The sequence below is a fragment of the Triturus cristatus genome, chromosome 6 (genome assembly GCF_964204655.1).
Source record: "Triturus cristatus chromosome 6, aTriCri1.1, whole genome shotgun sequence".
Classification (NCBI taxonomy): Eukaryota; Metazoa; Chordata; class Amphibia; order Caudata; family Salamandridae; genus Triturus; species Triturus cristatus.
Genome location: NC_140589.1, coordinates 19,085,933 through 19,102,841, shown reverse-complemented (window position 1 = coordinate 19,102,841; position 16,909 = coordinate 19,085,933). Strand labels below are relative to the sequence as shown.

The following is a 16,909-nucleotide window of genomic DNA, read 5'->3' as shown; positions in this document are numbered from 1 at the left end:
AGTTAATTGAGTCACCATTAACCAATTTCTTGAGGCACTGTTGGAAACGGGTAGCATGGTGCAGAGCGGGCGGGCCAAACTCCGGAGGAAATGTGCAAAGCATCCACGCAGTACACACAGGCGACACACAAGGCACACTACAAAAAGAGACACTACACCAGTTTAGGTAAAAGAACTATTGTATTGTCCAAAACCACAAGGTGACAGGTAATCTCTACACTGCGCCAACTGGCGCTGGGTCAAATTTACAGGGGGGAATTATATACATGGCAGGGCCAATCGGGCCGCTGCCAGAACCATTGCGAAGCACAGGTAGAATAAATGTACGTGACAGGAATAAAGGTAACATCCATCCACATGAATCCTGCAATAAAATACATCAGGGCATGACGCGAGACATTAGGCTGGAACACCTGTAACGGAAACCTCACAGCATCACAATATACATGACCGTCCTGGGCATCCCCTGAGGCAGGAAATTAGGGTAGGCAGAGCATCACCACCTTAACCTGGCATCTAGACATCACCATTAACATAGCGCTTAAGAACATGACATTCGAAGATAGCGCTGCACCTTTCACGGCGATAGCGCGTTAAAACAAGGCCTTAGCGCGCAGGGCATGGCAACTAAACATAGCGCTGCACGGGGCAATTGAATCGCATTTTAAATCAGGCATTTACCCTAGCGTTGCCCATATCAATTCAATAGCGCCTTAAAACCAGGACATATGAACATAGCGCTGCTTCTTGCCAATCAATAGCGCTTCAAACATGGCCTGTAAATCTGGCGCTGCACATAGCATAACATTAGGCCAGAAATGCATTTAATTATAGTCCCCGGCATTCCAGTAGGTCAGGGCATCCAGGGTTGTGATGAGGAAGGGACACTGGGGGCGGGCACCGGCAATGTACCCCGAATTCACCCCCTATCACTCGGCATTATATTCCTCCTCACCGGCTTACTGAAGAGCTCCCCGAGCCGATTAGGCACACGTGGCAGCTGCCCACTGCCAGTCGGGGCAGCTGTACCGAGTCCAGCCAGTTCCTGCGAGGTGGAGGTCCCTACAGTAAGTATGGGCCCCACGGGGCCCTCCGGGCATTCACCGGGGCGGGCACCGACTATGTGCCCCGACTTCGCCCCTCCCACCAAGGCAAGCGCGGACCAAGGCCCCACTCACCGGCACTCTCCTGGCAGGCGTCAGGCGTCGCTGCGGCCTCCCGGCAGCAAACTGTCACTCTCTCCGGCTTCACTTGGGCGGTGGGGGCAGGCGCCGACAATGCGCCTCGAGCCCCTGACCTTCCTCTTCTCTCCTGGGTCGCTGTGCTTGCGGGGCTCTCGTCACCTCGCGAGAGCCCCGCCCACCAAGGCACCGGTCGGGTCTTCGCCCGGGCCCCCTCCCGGGACCCGGGACTCTTAGGCTCGGCTCGCGGGGCTCTCCCAGACTCCCGGGAGCCCCGCTCGATCACGCGGCCACTTCCGGCCGGCTCGGGCGAGGTCCCGACTTCTTCCGGGTCGTCGCAGGCAGCTCGGCGGCCCTGCTCTTCTCCTCACTGCAACCCGGGTTGCGGCGGTGATTCCGGGGCAGTTTTGAAGTGCGGGGTAGGCTCCCGCCTTCACAAACACCAACACCGCGTGGCGGCACACACACGGGGTGGGCTCCCGATGTTGTGATTAAGCCTTCAAAGGTGGCACACACGCGGGGTAGGCTCCCGATGTAAGGAATAGGCGCCGAGGCAGTGGGCACTCGCGCCGACGGCGATATCACGCGGGGTGGGCTCCCGCTGGGCTCCTCAGTAGGCTGGCACACGGGGTAGGCTCCCGATATGTCTTTCAGCGCCCAGCTCTCCCTGGCCACACACTCCTCACCTCCTTTGGGCCACGAGGTGTAGCGCTTTGCAGGCGCTAGGCGGTCCCACCAGCTTTAGGGGCAGTGCACAGTCACTTGTAAGATAGCGCTCACCTTCCAGGGGCTTGTAAATAGCGCTCTCCTTCCAGGGGCTTGCAAATAGCGCTCTCCTTCCAGGGGCTTGTAAATAGCGCTCTCCTTCCAGGGACTTGCAAATAGCGCTCTCCTTCCAGGGGCTTGTAAATAGCGCTCTCCTTCCAGGGGCTTGCAAATAGCGCTTTCCTTCCAGGGAGCTTGTAGATAGCGTTCTCTGGTCCCTGCCCCTTGATTGAGGGTTTCTTGAGGGGGGGGAAGTTGCGTTGGGGGCTGCAGACGGACTACTCAGTCTCTGCCTGTCGTCCCTGGATTCTCCTCTCGCCGGGCCAGATCAGTGGGTAGTTCAGGATCCCTCACTCACTTAAAGGGCAGTGCCTAAACCCTGTCACCTTCAGAGGCATAGGTCCCTGACTGATCCTACCGCCTAAAACTCCTGCGAGGGCTTCTCCAGGTTTGCGTTGCCCCAACTATATCTTTCCCTCGCCCTGTGGACAGTAGGGGGGGGGGTAGGTAGGCTCAGGGCCCAGCACACAGGCCTATGTGGCGGTAACCCCTGGCAGCAGGTCCCCTCTCTCCCAGGTCCACCCTCTGACTGACTGCATGGCAGCCCAGCTCCGCCCTTTAGACGCCCCTCACCCCACCTTCCAGACAGTGCCAGAAGCTTCTAGAAGCGTCTGGGAAAACTGGCTCTAACTGGCCTAGGGGGAGGGGTAGAGCACCCTGGGTGCCAGGCTTCCCTCCAAAAGCTGGGGCTGCTGGGAAATAACGCCTAGACTGTCAACCTAGCTCAGTCAAACGGCGCAACCACACAGCTTTGGCATCCATTTTAAATTACATTTTTAAAATGGGGAAACTCAGTCTGCACACATTCATACAGCATTCATATGTGGTTCCACAGAAAAGAGAAAAATTTCTGGGAAAAGGGCCAAGTCCAACACAACCCCCTTCCAGCCAAAAGCCAGGGTAGACCGATCAATGCCTTGATGGGCTTCCCTGCTTAGGGCGAGAAAAGGTGGACGCAGGCCCGCAACTGCAGGAGCACCCGCAGGTTCTCCTCCACTCTGGAACCCGAAGGTTCCCTCTCTCAAACCTTCCTCGACCGACTGAGCCACCACCCGGGGATTCCCTAGCTGGTTGTGGCCAGGACTGGCCCCTAGGCCACCCAGATGTCTCTGGCCCTCGCGGTCTCACAGAGTGGGGGGCAGTAACCCCAGGCCCGTAGTACCCGTTGACCACTCTCCTCCTTCTCCTTGCAGTTCCGAACTGCCACTGGTCCTCCCACCTGGGGTCCGGACCCTCAGGCTGACCAGCCCTCAGGGGCGAGGCTCTCCTCCCCCTACCTCTCCTTCTGGGGTTCCTCACCCTACTCCCATGCGAGGCACCCTCAGACCACCACTCTCTCCCCAGTCCAGGGCCTTGACCCTTCAACTGGTTCCCCAGCCTAGGGTCTAAACCCTTAGGCTGCACCGGTGCCAGGGGCGAGTCCTCCCTCCCCCTGCACCCCCTCCCAGAGTTCCGCACCCTCCCAACGGGAGTACCAGCCCTGGAAGACAATTCTGGGGGGACACTGCTAACAGATGTCCCACCCGCCAGGTCAGGCAGTACCCATCCCTGGCCTCCCAACCCAGGATCTAAGCCCTGTGGCTGAGCCGGTGCCCGAGGTGAGACCTTCCTCCCTCTGCACCCCCTTCCAGAGTTCCGCACCCTCCCACCTGGAGAAGTACCCCTGGAAGTCAATTCTGGGGGGACACTGTTAACAGATGCCCCACCCGCCAGGTCAGGCAACCCCTGAACCTGGCATCCCAGCCCAGGATCTAAACCCTGCAACTGGGCCAACCCCAGAACCTCAGGAGCTCTGATTACAGATGCCCCGGGTCCTCCTGACACTAGGGGCTCCCCCTCACCGGGCGGCACATCAGGACAGCCTAGGCTCCCAACCTGGGGCTCCCTTACGGAACTCTCCAGGCCCTGAGACTGCGGTTGGGGCACCTCGGGACACCTCCCCGTCTCACTCCTTCCTATGGATAGGTCGTGAGGCCCTACAACCCTCTCTCTTCCCGGGGACCTAGCTGGGCTATTCGCCACCTCTCCCACCTCGCTGGGTTGGAAGATCCCTGCACCACCCCCTTCAGGGTCACTCCCCAATGCTTCCTCAGACACCCTGGCCCTCACCCAGAGGTCTGCCTCCTGTGCAAGCTCCCTGGGGTCGGAGAACCCACACTGTACTAGGTGGTGACGCAACCTGGGGGAACAATTTCTGAGCATGTGCTCCCGGATGAGTACCTGGCACAGCCCTTCCCACTCATTCACTGCACTCCTCACCACCCAATCCTCCAATGCAGTCCCACACACCTCCACAAACTCCCCCCAGGACTGGTGGGACAGTTTTCCCCTGCCCCTGAACTCTAACCTGTCCCCCTCTTCCTGGGAATCAGGCACCGTCTCCTGGGCTCTGGGAGTGGGACACCCTACATTGGATCCACTCTCGCTGCCACCACTGGATCCCACCCTTACTGGTGAATCCAGACCACAAAAACCACTCTCAGGGGACAACCTACCCTCCCGAGCTGGTCTCTCCCTGGCAAAGGCCCTCTCTGCCTCCGCCATCCTCTCCTGCGCTAGGACCTTCTCCGTCTCTAGCCTCTTCTCCTGCACACTCAGCCGCGCTAGCTCCACCTTGAGCCTTCCCAGCGCCAGCTGATGCTCCCTCTCTTCCCTCCTATCTACCCACTCTTCTGGGGACAGGGAAAGGGACGGGGCAGTGCCCCCGGGACTGGACCCAGCGCGGGACTCCCTAACTCTGGTGTCCTCACTCGCTACTGGCGTCTCCCCCCGGTCATCTTCCTCTTCCTCGTCAGTGTCACCACCCTCCTGGGTTATGGATGGGGCCCCCTCACTGTCGGAGTCCTCCCCTCTCTGGAGGTCCTCCCCCGGGTCTCCACTAAATCCACCCTTTAAATATGCGGAGGGGTAATCTGATAGGTCCCCACCAATCTCTAAGGGTTCCCCCCTCTTGAGGGCCTCATAGAGAAAGAGCTTCCTGCGTGTGTTGCCTACTGGGGGTATCCCTCTCTCCCTGCAGAAATAAATCACTTCCTGCTCCGTGTACTCCCCAAGATCACCTTTGTTGTAGGTTGACCCCATCCTGGCACGGTACACCCGGGACACACCACCCACAGTGCAACAAGGGGACACAGTTTAAAAACACACTTCCAGGAGGAAATCACAATTAAGGAAAAAAAACAATAATTCCCCACAACCTGAGATTCCTTCAATCCTCAGTTTGCAGTGCAACCCGTGGTCGCTGCGGTACTGCGCAAACACAAGTCCTATCCCACCGCTGAACACCAATGTTGGAAACGGGTAGCGTGGTGCAGAGCGGGCGGGCCAAACTCCGGAGGAAATGTGCAAAGCATCCACGCAGTACACACAGGCGACACACAAGGCACACTACAAAAAGAGACACTACACCAGTTTAGGTAAAAGAACTATTGTATTGTCCAAAACCACAAGGTGACAGGTAATCTCTACACTGCGCCAACTGGCGCTGGGTCAAATTTACAGGGGGGAATTATATACATGGCAGGGCCAATCGGGCCGCTGCCAGAACCATTGCGAAGCACAGGTAGAATAAATGTACGTGACAGGAATAAAGGTAACATCCATCCACATGAATCCTGCAATAAAATACATCAGGGCATGACGTGAGACATTAGGCTGGAACACCTGTAACGGAAACCTCACAGCATCACAATATACATGACCGTCCTGGGCATCCCCTGAGGCAGGAAATTAGGGTAGGCAGAGCATCACCACCTTAACCTGGCATCTAGACATCACCATTAACATAGCGCTTAAGAACATGACATTCGAAGATAGCGCTGCACCTTTCACGGCGATAGCGCGTTAAAACAAGGCCTTAGCGCGCAGGGCATGGCAACTAAACATAGCGCTGCACGGGGCAATTGAATCGCATTTTAAATCAGGCATTTACCCTAGCGTTGCCCATATCAATTCAATAGCGCCTTAAAACCAGGACATATGAACATAGCGCTGCTTCTTGCCAATCAATAGCGCTTCAAACATGGCCTGTAAATCTGGCGCTGCACATAGCATAACATTAGGCCAGAAATGCATTTAATTATAGTCCCCGGCATTCCAGTAGGTCAGGGCATCCAGGGTTGTGATGAGGAAGGGACACTGGGGGCGGGCACCGGCAATGTACCCCGAATTCACCCCCTATCACTCGGCATTATATTCCTCCTCACCGGCTTACTGAAGAGCTCCCCGAGCCGATTAGGCACACGTGGCAGCTGCCCACTGCCAGTCGGGGCAGCTGTACCGAGTCCAGCCAGTTCCTGCGAGGTGGAGGTCCCTACAGTAAGTATGGGCCCCACGGGGCCCTCCGGGCATTCACCGGGGCGGGCACCGACTATGTGCCCCGACTTCGCCCCTCCCACCAAGGCAAGCGCGGACCAAGGCCCCACTCACCGGCACTCTCCTGGCAGGCGTCAGGCGTCGCTGCGGCCTCCCGGCAGCAAACTGTCACTCTCTCCGGCTTCACTTGGGCGGTGGGGGCAGGCGCCGACAATGCGCCTCGAGCCCCTGACCTTCCTCTTCTCTCCTGGGTCGCTGTGCTTGCGGGGCTCTCGTCACCTCGCGAGAGCCCCGCCCACCAAGGCACCGGTCGGGTCTTCGCCCGGGCCCCCTCCCGGGACCCGGGACTCTTAGGCTCGGCTCGCGGGGCTCTCCCAGACTCCCGGGAGCCCCGCTCGATCACGCGGCCACTTCCGGCCGGCTCGGGCGAGGTCCCGACTTCTTCCGGGTCGTCGCAGGCAGCGCGGCGGCCCTGCTCTTCTCCTCACTGCAACCCGGGTTGCGGCGGTGATTCCGGGGCAGTTTTGAAGTGCGGGGTAGGCTCCCGCCTTCACAAACACCAACACCGCGTGGCGGCACACACACAGGGTGGGCTCCCGATGTTGTGATTAAGCCTTCAAAGGTGGCACACACGCGGGGTAGGCTCCCGATGTAAGGAATAGGCGCCGAGGCAGTGGGCACTCGCGCCGACGGCGATATCACGCGGGGTGGGCTCCCGCTGGGCTCCTCAGTAGGCTGGCACACGGGGTAGGCTCCCGATATGTCTTTCAGCGCCCAGCTCTCCCTGGCCACACACTCCTCACCTCCTTTGGGCCACGAGGTGTAGCGCTTTGCAGGCGCTAGGCGGTCCCACCAGCTTTAGGGGCAGTGCACAGTCACTTGTAAGATAGCGCTCACCAAACCTAGCGCTCTCCTTCCAGGGGCTTGTAAATAGCGCTCTCCTTCCAGGGGCTTGCAAATAGCGCTCTCCTTCCAGGGGCTTGTAAATAGCGCTCTCCTTCCAGGGACTTGCAAATAGCGCTCTCCTTCCAGGGGCTTGTAAATAGCGCTCTCCTTCCAGGGGCTTGCAAATAGCGCTCTCCTTCCAGGGAGCTTGTAGATAGCGTTCTCTGGTCCCTGCCCCTTGATTGAGGGTTTCTTGAGGGGGGGGAAGTTGCGTTGGGGGCTGCAGACGGACTACTCAGTCTCTGCCTGTCGTCCCTGGATTCTCCTCTCGCCGGGCCAGATCAGTGGGTAGTTCAGGATCCCTCACTCACTTAAAGGGCAGTGCCTAAACCCTGTCACCTTCAGAGGCATAGGTCCCTGACTGATCCTACCGCCTAAAACTCCTGCGAGGGCTTCTCCAGGTTTGCGTTGCCCCAACTATATCTTTCCCTCGCCCTGTGGACAGTAGGGGGGGGGGTAGGTAGGCTCAGGGCCCAGCACACAGGCCTATGTGGCGGTAACCCCTGGCAGCAGGTCCCCTCTCTTCCAGGTCCACCCTCTGACTGACTGCATGGCAGCCCAGCTCCGCCCTTTAGACGCCCCTCACCCCACCTTCCAGACAGTGCCAGAAGCTTCTAGAAGCGTCTGGGAAAACTGGCTCTAACTGGCCTAGGGGGAGGGGTAGAGCACCCTGGGTGCCAGGCTTCCCTCCAAAAGCTGGGGCTGCTGGGAAATAACGCCTAGACTGTCAACCTAGCTCAGTCAAACGGCGCAACCACACAGCTTTGGCATCCATTTTAAATTACATTTTTAAAATGGGGAAACTCAGTCTGCACACATTCATACAGCATTCATATGTGGTTCCACAGAAAAGAGAAAAATTTCTGGGAAAAGGGCCAAGTCCAACAGGCACTAATAACCAGTTTCTTGAGAATCACTATTAAGCAGTAGTGTCTATTAACCAGTTCCCTGAGACACTATTAACCAGATTCACAAGGTACAATTAACCAGCAGAATGAGACATTAACCAGTTCAGTGAGACACTTTCAACTGGTTCCCTGAGAATGTATTAAACATCATCATGATATTTAAACGGAAGTTCATCTCCTCCATAGTTCTTTCTATAGGTCTTGCAGTCACACGTGTTTTGCCAGCTGAGCAGAACGACCAGCCTGGGCAGGGATGTCATTTTTAAAACTTGCATACCCATAGTGCACCTGCGATGCAATTGATGTAAAGCAGGTTTTTTTCTACGTCCACATTTTTTTTTTCTTTAAAGAATCTTAGTTTATTTTGTTAGGAAAGTACCACAAGCGTAATACCCCCAGTTTTTACTTTGATGTAGACACTCGTAGTAAGGAATTGTTTTAAAATTAGACTTTATTGGAACCATACAGAGATTAGTATGGCCCATGGGCAAGGATGACACCAAATTCTTGAACGTTTTCCGATATTTATCATCAATTATCACTGTATGACTGAGCTGCATAACGGCCGTCCAATATAATTACGTCCTTCTTTTGACACGAAAAAGAGGAGCTACAACTTTCCTTTTAAAATGTTTGTCTATGGTATTGTGACACTTGCACAGACTGGGTATAACATAAGAATATAAATAGAGAAGTTATTTCATGACGGATACTGTTTTTTTTTTTATAAATTCAACAAATAGTTTTGGTCGACAGTGCCACCAAGGTGAAATGGATTTTCATATTCCCATCTGTGTGTTTTTAGGTACTACTATTGACTGACGCAGGATGTTTTCAAAGGCGGGAGGTTGGAGATATTCTGCTGATTGTGCTGCGCTGGGGTGAATGTTTGCCATGTTCAGTATTTGTGCGTGCCTGGTGACAACAGAGGCCCACGTGTGATTCCTCCCCTCAGTTTTATCTAATATCGTCACTTTTGCAGCCTGGGATTTTTAAGCCCCTTCTGATAATACAATTAACAAGAGACAGCTACCGGCTGCCACACTACAGAAAGGCGCGCAATGTGCTCTGAAGAGACAGAGACCGACATCGGGTAAACACTACAAGACACAGGCATAGGATGTGCACTGCCGAAAGAGAAAAACACAGGCTGTGCACGAGCTGAAACACAGGTTAGAGAGAGAAAAAAAAAAGCATGTGCTGCTCGAGTCTTGGCGCCGACTCTATATCCTGTGATGTGATTCTGGGCAAATCGCTTAACCTGGTGCCTGAAAATAGCTGAACTCTCTAATGTAGCCAGGGGGCTCATGTAATAGCAGTTAAAGGGAACATAGGTGCCAACCTGTATTCTTTTGGGCCTGTGTTGCTTCAAACCAGATGAGAGAGGTGTCCACAGAGGAAGGGCGCAGGCACAGCTTCCGCCTCATGAATAACGTTTACAAAAGTGAAAGCACACGAAGACACACGAGGAATGAGGACAGAATCCGGCTGCACCCCTCCTACAGCCCGCCCCCTCTCGTGATGAGTTTAAATTGTTACCACCCATTACCTCATTCTCCTTCTCAGCCTGCCCCGCCCCCTGCTATTGAAATGAATGGAGTTCTGTGAACTCCTCCCAGGGCCATTGTGTAAGCGCCCGAAATCGAACCTTATTCATGACATTGAAAATCGGCACGCCCTCTGCCCTGATGTCACAGCTGTAGCTTGTGCCTGCAGGTCGAAGAATACCTCGCCCAGCAGGAGCAGGACATCTGCAAAGTTCCTCACAGCTGCCCATAAAAAACAAGAGAGCAGCAAGTAGTAGTTTATTTTCAGCTGCGTGACGATTTTTTAAACTCTCTTTTTGCCTCTCCTCTCAGAGTGGTTGGCGCAGGGCGATGCCCATTAACACCAGCCGCCCCTGCTCTGGACTCTCTAAAAGGCTATTGTTCGCCCATTTCAGCCTTTCTCCGGCTGCCTGATCAGCCTTCTCTTCAAGTCCTCTATGGTAAATCGCTTCCTTAAGGGCGTTACTCACTTGTTTCCTCCTATTCCTTTCCTAATGCCCCGTGGGACTTAAACCTGGTTGTCACTTCCTTATGTGCGCTCCTTTCATGCCGCTACCTAACTGTCCTCTCAGACTTTTGACTCTTAAAACTGCCTTTTTGGTTGCCATCACCTCTTCTCTGGGTGATTGAGCTTCAGGCTCTTTCTTCAAAACCTCCATTACTGGCTGTTCATCCAGACAAAGTTGTCCTTCGGACTAGGCCTTCTTTCTTTGACAAAGTGGTTTACTCTTTCCACATAGGACAGACCATCACTTTGCCCACCTTCTTCCCGCCCCCGCATCCTTCTAAAGAGGAGAGGCTCCACCGTCTGGATCCAAAGCGTGCGCTTTCATTTTATCTGGATCGCACAAAGCAATTTTGGGTGGATGACCAGCTCTTTGTTGGCTATGTGGGTGCCAAGAAAGGTTGGGCTGTGCAAAAGTGGACCATCTTTCGATGGTTGGCCCTTAGCATCAAAATCTGTTATTCCTTGACAAAGAAGGAACCTCCAGTGGGGCTGCGCTCCCATTCCAACAGGGCGACGGCAGCCACTACTGCTTTGGCACGTCTGTCTTCATGACATCTGCCAGGCAGCCATGTGGGCTTCATTGCACACGTTTGCTAAACACTACTGCCTGGACAGCCAAGTCCGGAGGGACGGCTTCTTTGGCCGTTCAGTTCTCCAAGACTTTCTGGTGTGAACTTAGTTTGCAGACCCACCTCCGGGGTCGGTATTGCTGGGGTATCTATTCTAAGGTGAGGAATCCATAACTAATAGTCTCTTTCAGATGAACAAGTTAATTACCCTCGGCAACGATATATCTGAAAGAGACATATATTAGTTATGGATTCCTCACCGCCCCACCCATCCTCCCCATTATGCGAACTGACTTCTGGGGTAAGGGACTCCCTTTCAGGGCCCTAGTTTTTGTACACCAGTGGTCAGTGTCTTGCATGGCTCTGTGCTTCTGGCGTGGAATATCGTGTAAAGAACTGACGTCAGTGTGCAGGTGCGGTGTCTAAGTAGATACTGCGACGTCATTCCGGCGATCACAACGCCAACGACGAACGTGGAGTCGACTGACGCTCAGAGGTACTGCTGAGGAAAAAAATCTTCGGATCCAGTCTGACGCCTGGGGGTAATTCTAAGGTGAGGAATCCATAACTAATATAGGTCTGTTACAGATATATCATTACCAAATATAAGTAACTTGTTCTAAATGGAGAACCTTTGGAACGTTCTGTGATAATGTAAACAGACCCGCAGCTGCCTAATTAATATGTTTAGTAATAAGTTTGTTCTTCATCAGTATGCCAAGATTTCTTGTGGCAGATACAGTTGTAGGGCAGAGCTCCAGAGTGGAAGGATCCTAGCCTGATGAACAACTGTCAGAAGATAATGACCTCTGTCTTGTCTGAGTCTTAGAAACTTGGGTCAAAATAAACATCACAAGTTGTGTCATCATCATAGGACAAGATCTCACATCCATATTTGTGTATTAAGCAGCAGGAGGAGAGAATATATGTCAAACAGAGTGGGGCTGAGTTAAGATCTTGGAACACCATGCTGCTGACAGACTACAACAGTGCAAAGTGTACTACTGACGTGTGATCGGAGAGGAAAGCGTGAAGCCACTTCAAGGCACATTTACAAGATGAGAACAGAATAGGATGGGAAGCTGTGTGGAATGCTGCAGAAAGATTGAGTAGGAACAGTGTAGGAGAGCGGCCTGGGTCCACTGTAAATATGATGGTATCGGAGACGGACAGTATGGTTGACTTGCTGCTGTGCATGGAGGGAAAGCCAGATGGAGCTAGGGTAGCGTCCATTTCCAAAACACTAAACAGTTTTAGATTGGCTGCTTTTTCTAGTAGTTTAGAGGGAAATGGAAACAGAAAGATGGATCTGGAATGTGACAGTGCTGAAGGATTGAATGTGTTTTTTTTTTACGATAACGGGATTACTTGTGCTTCCTTCCAAGATCTGGGATCATAGCTTGGCCGAGGGGAAGAGAGCGAAGTTCACTAAGTGGCTGAATGATCTGTCCCTTATCCAATGACAGAACGCTCAGTGGGCAAGACCCCTCTGGCGATCCTGGGGTGATGGAAGGCATAAGGGTTTGAACCTGCCCAAGGCTGAGAAGCGAGAGTTCTGTAGGGGAAGTGACGCTCAGTGGGCAAGACCCCTCTGGCGAGCCTGGGGTGATGGAAGGCATAAGGGTTTGAACCTGCCCAAGGCTGAGAAGCGAGAGTTCTGTGGGGAAGTATCATTGATGGCAGTGTAGGCAGATCTATAGGCATATACACAGAGAAATTGAGGTCGATTTTGGACATTTTATCCATGAAAAGTTAGACAAATCAGCACAAAGTTGCTGTGATAACTGCAAAATGTTGGCAGAGACTCTTGATGATTGAGAACATGTTTTGGGTGAATTGTGGCATTTTTGATTTTGATGGCATGATGCGAGATACGGGTAGTGCTGGTGAGTGACTTATGTTTGTTAAAGCTCTTGACATTTAAGTTTATCAGAATAATTATCATTTTTTCATCCAGTTGTGTTGTAAGTGCTTGCTTATGTGTTTACCCAGTTAATCATTGTACCAAGGGGCGATAGAATGCTTCCACTGGGGTGTTGAAATGAGACTTTTTTTTTCAATAAAAAGTTTTAATAAAAAAATGTTTCCAGTGGGAGGTGATCAGCTTTGAGTGGTGTAGTAGCATCGCAGGATATGTGCCACCAGGTGTTAAATGCGTTGGCACAAATAAAGACTTCTTCAGAGCAAGGTTTTGTGGAAGTAAGGGGCACAGAAGGCAGTTTAGGTAGTGCTGATGAGACGAGACACAAGACAAATTAGGTGATTTGTGTCAGACGTCCGACAATAAAAGAGGAGATTATATATATTTTTTAAAGTGATTAGTCCTACACAGTGTGCCCGAGTAACTAGTAACTGTTGAAGACCTAAAATGGAGTTGAGGAGATGATTGGTTTCTGGAAGGGCACTGGTTTTTTCTAGGTCGAAATTCAAGTCTCCAAGAGTAGAAAATGTGGCTGTTTTGAGAATATGAGGAGCTAAAAAGTAAGCAATAAAGATTGACGTCCAGGCGTACGGTAAATGAGTGCGCCACAGGAGCCAGAGAGGTTGAATTTTAAAACAAAAAAAAAAGCATTCTGCAGCAATATACGATTTTTCTTTTCTACAATGGAACATGTAATGTTTGAGTGATGAACAATGGCGATAACACATCTCATGAGATTCAGACGGTCTTGCCTGACTATATTATAGCCGGTGGAGTGGCAGCAATCAAACCCCGGACAGAGGATTCATGAAGCCAGATCTCTGTTAAGAAGAGCATGTCTGGTTTATGGGAATCTAGAAAATTCAAAGACTGTAGCACACAGCACTTTAAGGGCAATATCCTCACACTTGTCTTACAAGACATGTTTCATACATCACAGCAGCAGCTCCTTACAATTACTTACATTGGGGAGTCTGTTGAGAGGGGCAGCCTTCATATGGCATTGAAGAGGGTGAGAAGCAGGCGTTTTTGAAAAGTGCAATATGAGGTTTCCAACCCTCTTGCAGTTTTCCACCTAAGTCATAAAGTTCCAGTTAAGTAATCTCTTAAATAACTTTTTCCTTTTATTATTGTACTTTTGTTAATGTATATTTTATAGAAGTTCAGTTAGAAGCAAAACATTACCTGTTCGAAGCATTTTGTTGTATTTAAGATCATCTGATCTAGGGTTGTACTACCTAACTTAGATTTGGCTTTTGCTTTGTAGGTGATTGACTCGTGCCAGAAATGTGATCAGAGATTTTCACTCAAGTTCCTGAACTTCTGTTGTAGCCACACGGACGTCCTATCATGTATCATGCATCTTATAAATGAGGGCTACGTCCGGCGCAATGAAGATCGACCGCACGTGCTGGAGTACGTCTCTGAGGACCCCCAGCCACAGCCACCACCTGCTCCCAAAGAGACTCCTGCCATTGTCTTCCATACGGCAGAGATTCGAAAAGTAAGCAACAACAGCATTAGCAACCTCCCCAGTGATGACAAGAGACTCACCTTCTCTACCTTCAGGTAAAACATGGTCTAAGAAGCAGAGCCTGTCTCTTCCATCCTACCTCCATCATATATTATGATTGACACGCTCGGAAAGGCGCGAGGAAGGCCCTCTGATCTTGAAGCGGAAGTGGAAAATGAAAAGAAAGGGGTGTGCAATGACCATTGATGCAGACAAGACAGCGGTTCCACAGCTCATTCTGGTTAAAACGGAAGTAGTCCTCATGGCTGCTGCACAACCAGTGGGTATGGGGTTTGGCACGTACAACAGATACTGTATTCTGTAGCCAGCATAGCCTCGTGCGTGCATGCGTACCTGTAGGAGTGATTTATTGCGATGCTGGTATTGAAGGCTTTTGAGTATGCACACAGTCATCAAAAGTCTATCTAAGGGTACGCGCACCCTGTCGGAAGAGGCTATGCAGGCGTATACACACCGCTGCCTGGAGAATCTAGCGTGTGGTATGTGCACCACTGTCTGGAGAGGCTGGAGTATTATTTTTTTCAATAAAATGTACTAGCTTCAATTTGACATCTTGTCTCTTTTTACTTTTTTAATTGACAGAACTGCATGTATATCTCCCTTGTAAATTTGCTTTTGTCTCACTGTCAGGAGAAAAAATACAATAATTCTGATAAAAATACTGACTTGTGCGTGACCCCTGTCGGTCAGCCACTGACCAAAGGGAACCATATATACTGAACAGTGAAGTAAAAGAAGAACCACAAGGGGAAAAAAAGATTCTTAAATTGTGGTGTATCACACATATAGTTTGTAAATTGTGAATTAGAAGTCCACACTTCAAACCGTCTGTGTTTGTCATCTTGGAATAAAAATACAAGCTGTGCTACATATCACAACAATAGCTAAACCATATGGATATAACTGACAGATTTTGTCCACAGTAGGCTTTATCAAGGCAACAGAAAGTTTGATAAAAACAATCTTATATTACAACACAATGCATCCGATTGAAAGTAAAAACATAAGGTATACAGGAAAAAGAGACCTATACTGAACTGCAGTTTGGACCCCAGTAGAAGTAAGAAACGAAAAAGTAATACAATAGTGAGAGTAAGCGTGACAGCCCGACATAGAGGTGTAGGTAGTGGAAGATTAAATCTAAATCTGATGACCAGCTGGGCAGTCCAAGATCGTAGCAGGCATCAAGAACAGGGAAAGTCATCTGTGATGTGCTGTAGGAAGTATCTGAGAACTGTATTTCACAGGAAGGACCCCAGTGGACGAAACGAGTGTCTGCTGTATCAGGGTGGTTTCCATATTGTGATTTGTGATACCACTTGTATTTCTGTTCTAAACCAAGATAAAATACACATGCGGAGCGTGGACCTCTAGTTTACAAACAATTTCCAAGCGCTGTATGTGTGCCTCCTCACATATAAATAATTATGTCACATTTTGCTCTGAGCATTACTGGTTTCTTGACAATTTGTGTATTAACTTTAATTTAAGGCTTATTAAATAATTTAGCTAGTTTTGTAAAATTAAGTTTGAGGCATATGAGCTGCAGATCACACACTTAGGATAGTAGATCGCCATCTGGTGTTGGGCTCGGATGCTTGCAGGTTGTTGTTGTCTTCGGAAGAAGTCTTTGGTCACGAGATAGGTGACTCCTCCCCTGGACGACAGTGCGCATGGGCATCAACTCCATCGTTAGATTGTTTTTTTCCGCCATTCGGTTCGGATGCAACTTTTCTGCTCCGGTTGGAAATATAAATTCCAAGCCTTTCGAAGCGAAAAACTTCACACAAAACATCGAAGCACCTTCATTCTCGACATCGATTACATCGGCTCGATTCCGGACGTCGACGCAGGCTGCTGGGCCTATCCACGCCGTGAGCTCTACGGCTCATGGAAAGGACGCGTTCAAAAAAGGCCCCCAGTGTGGAGCAAAATTTCCGCACAGTGACCACCACAAAGTCTGCAACCTGTGCCTATCACCGGAACACGACGAGTCCAGCTGCCCAGCCTGTGCATCCTTTCGATCCAAATAGACCATTCGGGATCGAAGGGCTCTACGCCACATCATGGCACAGAGACCAGCTCCGGAACCAGAGGACATCTTTGATGAAGGCCCGATGTCCCGGAAGAAGATTCCAAAGATCTACAAATAATTTCCGAAGCAGACGACTCAGACGACCCATCACTCCTGGGCAACGTGTGAGTACTACTGCCCCTGCCCCAACCCCACCAAAGCCAAAGGCATTGGTTAAGACTTCGCCTGCTGGCCCCAGTCGAGACCGAAAACATCCTTCAGAAACCCCGCCGCCAGGCTCGGCTCCGAAGAAACTTAAGCCTTCCGGTAGATCAGGACCGAGCAAACCGCATGTCATTGTCCTGTGGTAAATAATTTTCCTTTACCAGGACTGAATTTGATACAGAAACATAATAAAATAGCTCAGTAAAATGAGAGGCAGAATCCGTGGTATTAGAGGTTCGGAATGGGCTTTATTCCAATAATCGATTATAATCGGATGCTCCAAGTTCCATCACCACGGGGGTTCAGGAAGTGAAGTACATACATTATTGACATGAAATGACTTTTATAGTACATACATTACAATGAAGCGAATGCAATAGGCGTAACAATTGATAAGGAAAATGACGAGTTGTCTGCG

At 51.0% G+C, this 16,909-nt stretch overlaps 1 protein-coding gene and 1 pseudogene across 1 annotated transcript in view; both read left to right on the top strand.

The window, feature by feature from the left end:
- The window catches only part of LOC146813655 (cullin-9-like), a 570,887-nt gene extending 556,091 nt beyond the window's left edge, over positions 1-14,796 (top strand). Inside the window, exon 34 of the mRNA XM_085610143.1 lies at positions 13,986-14,796. Coding sequence (XP_085466269.1) covers positions 13,986-14,291 — 306 coding nt within the window. The 3' untranslated portion in view covers positions 14,292-14,796. The remainder of the gene's footprint in view (positions 1-13,985) is intronic.
- On the top strand, positions 8,605-8,700 carry LOC146813656 (U6 spliceosomal RNA; annotated as a pseudogene).
- Positions 14,797-16,909: the final 2,113 nt, after the last annotated feature.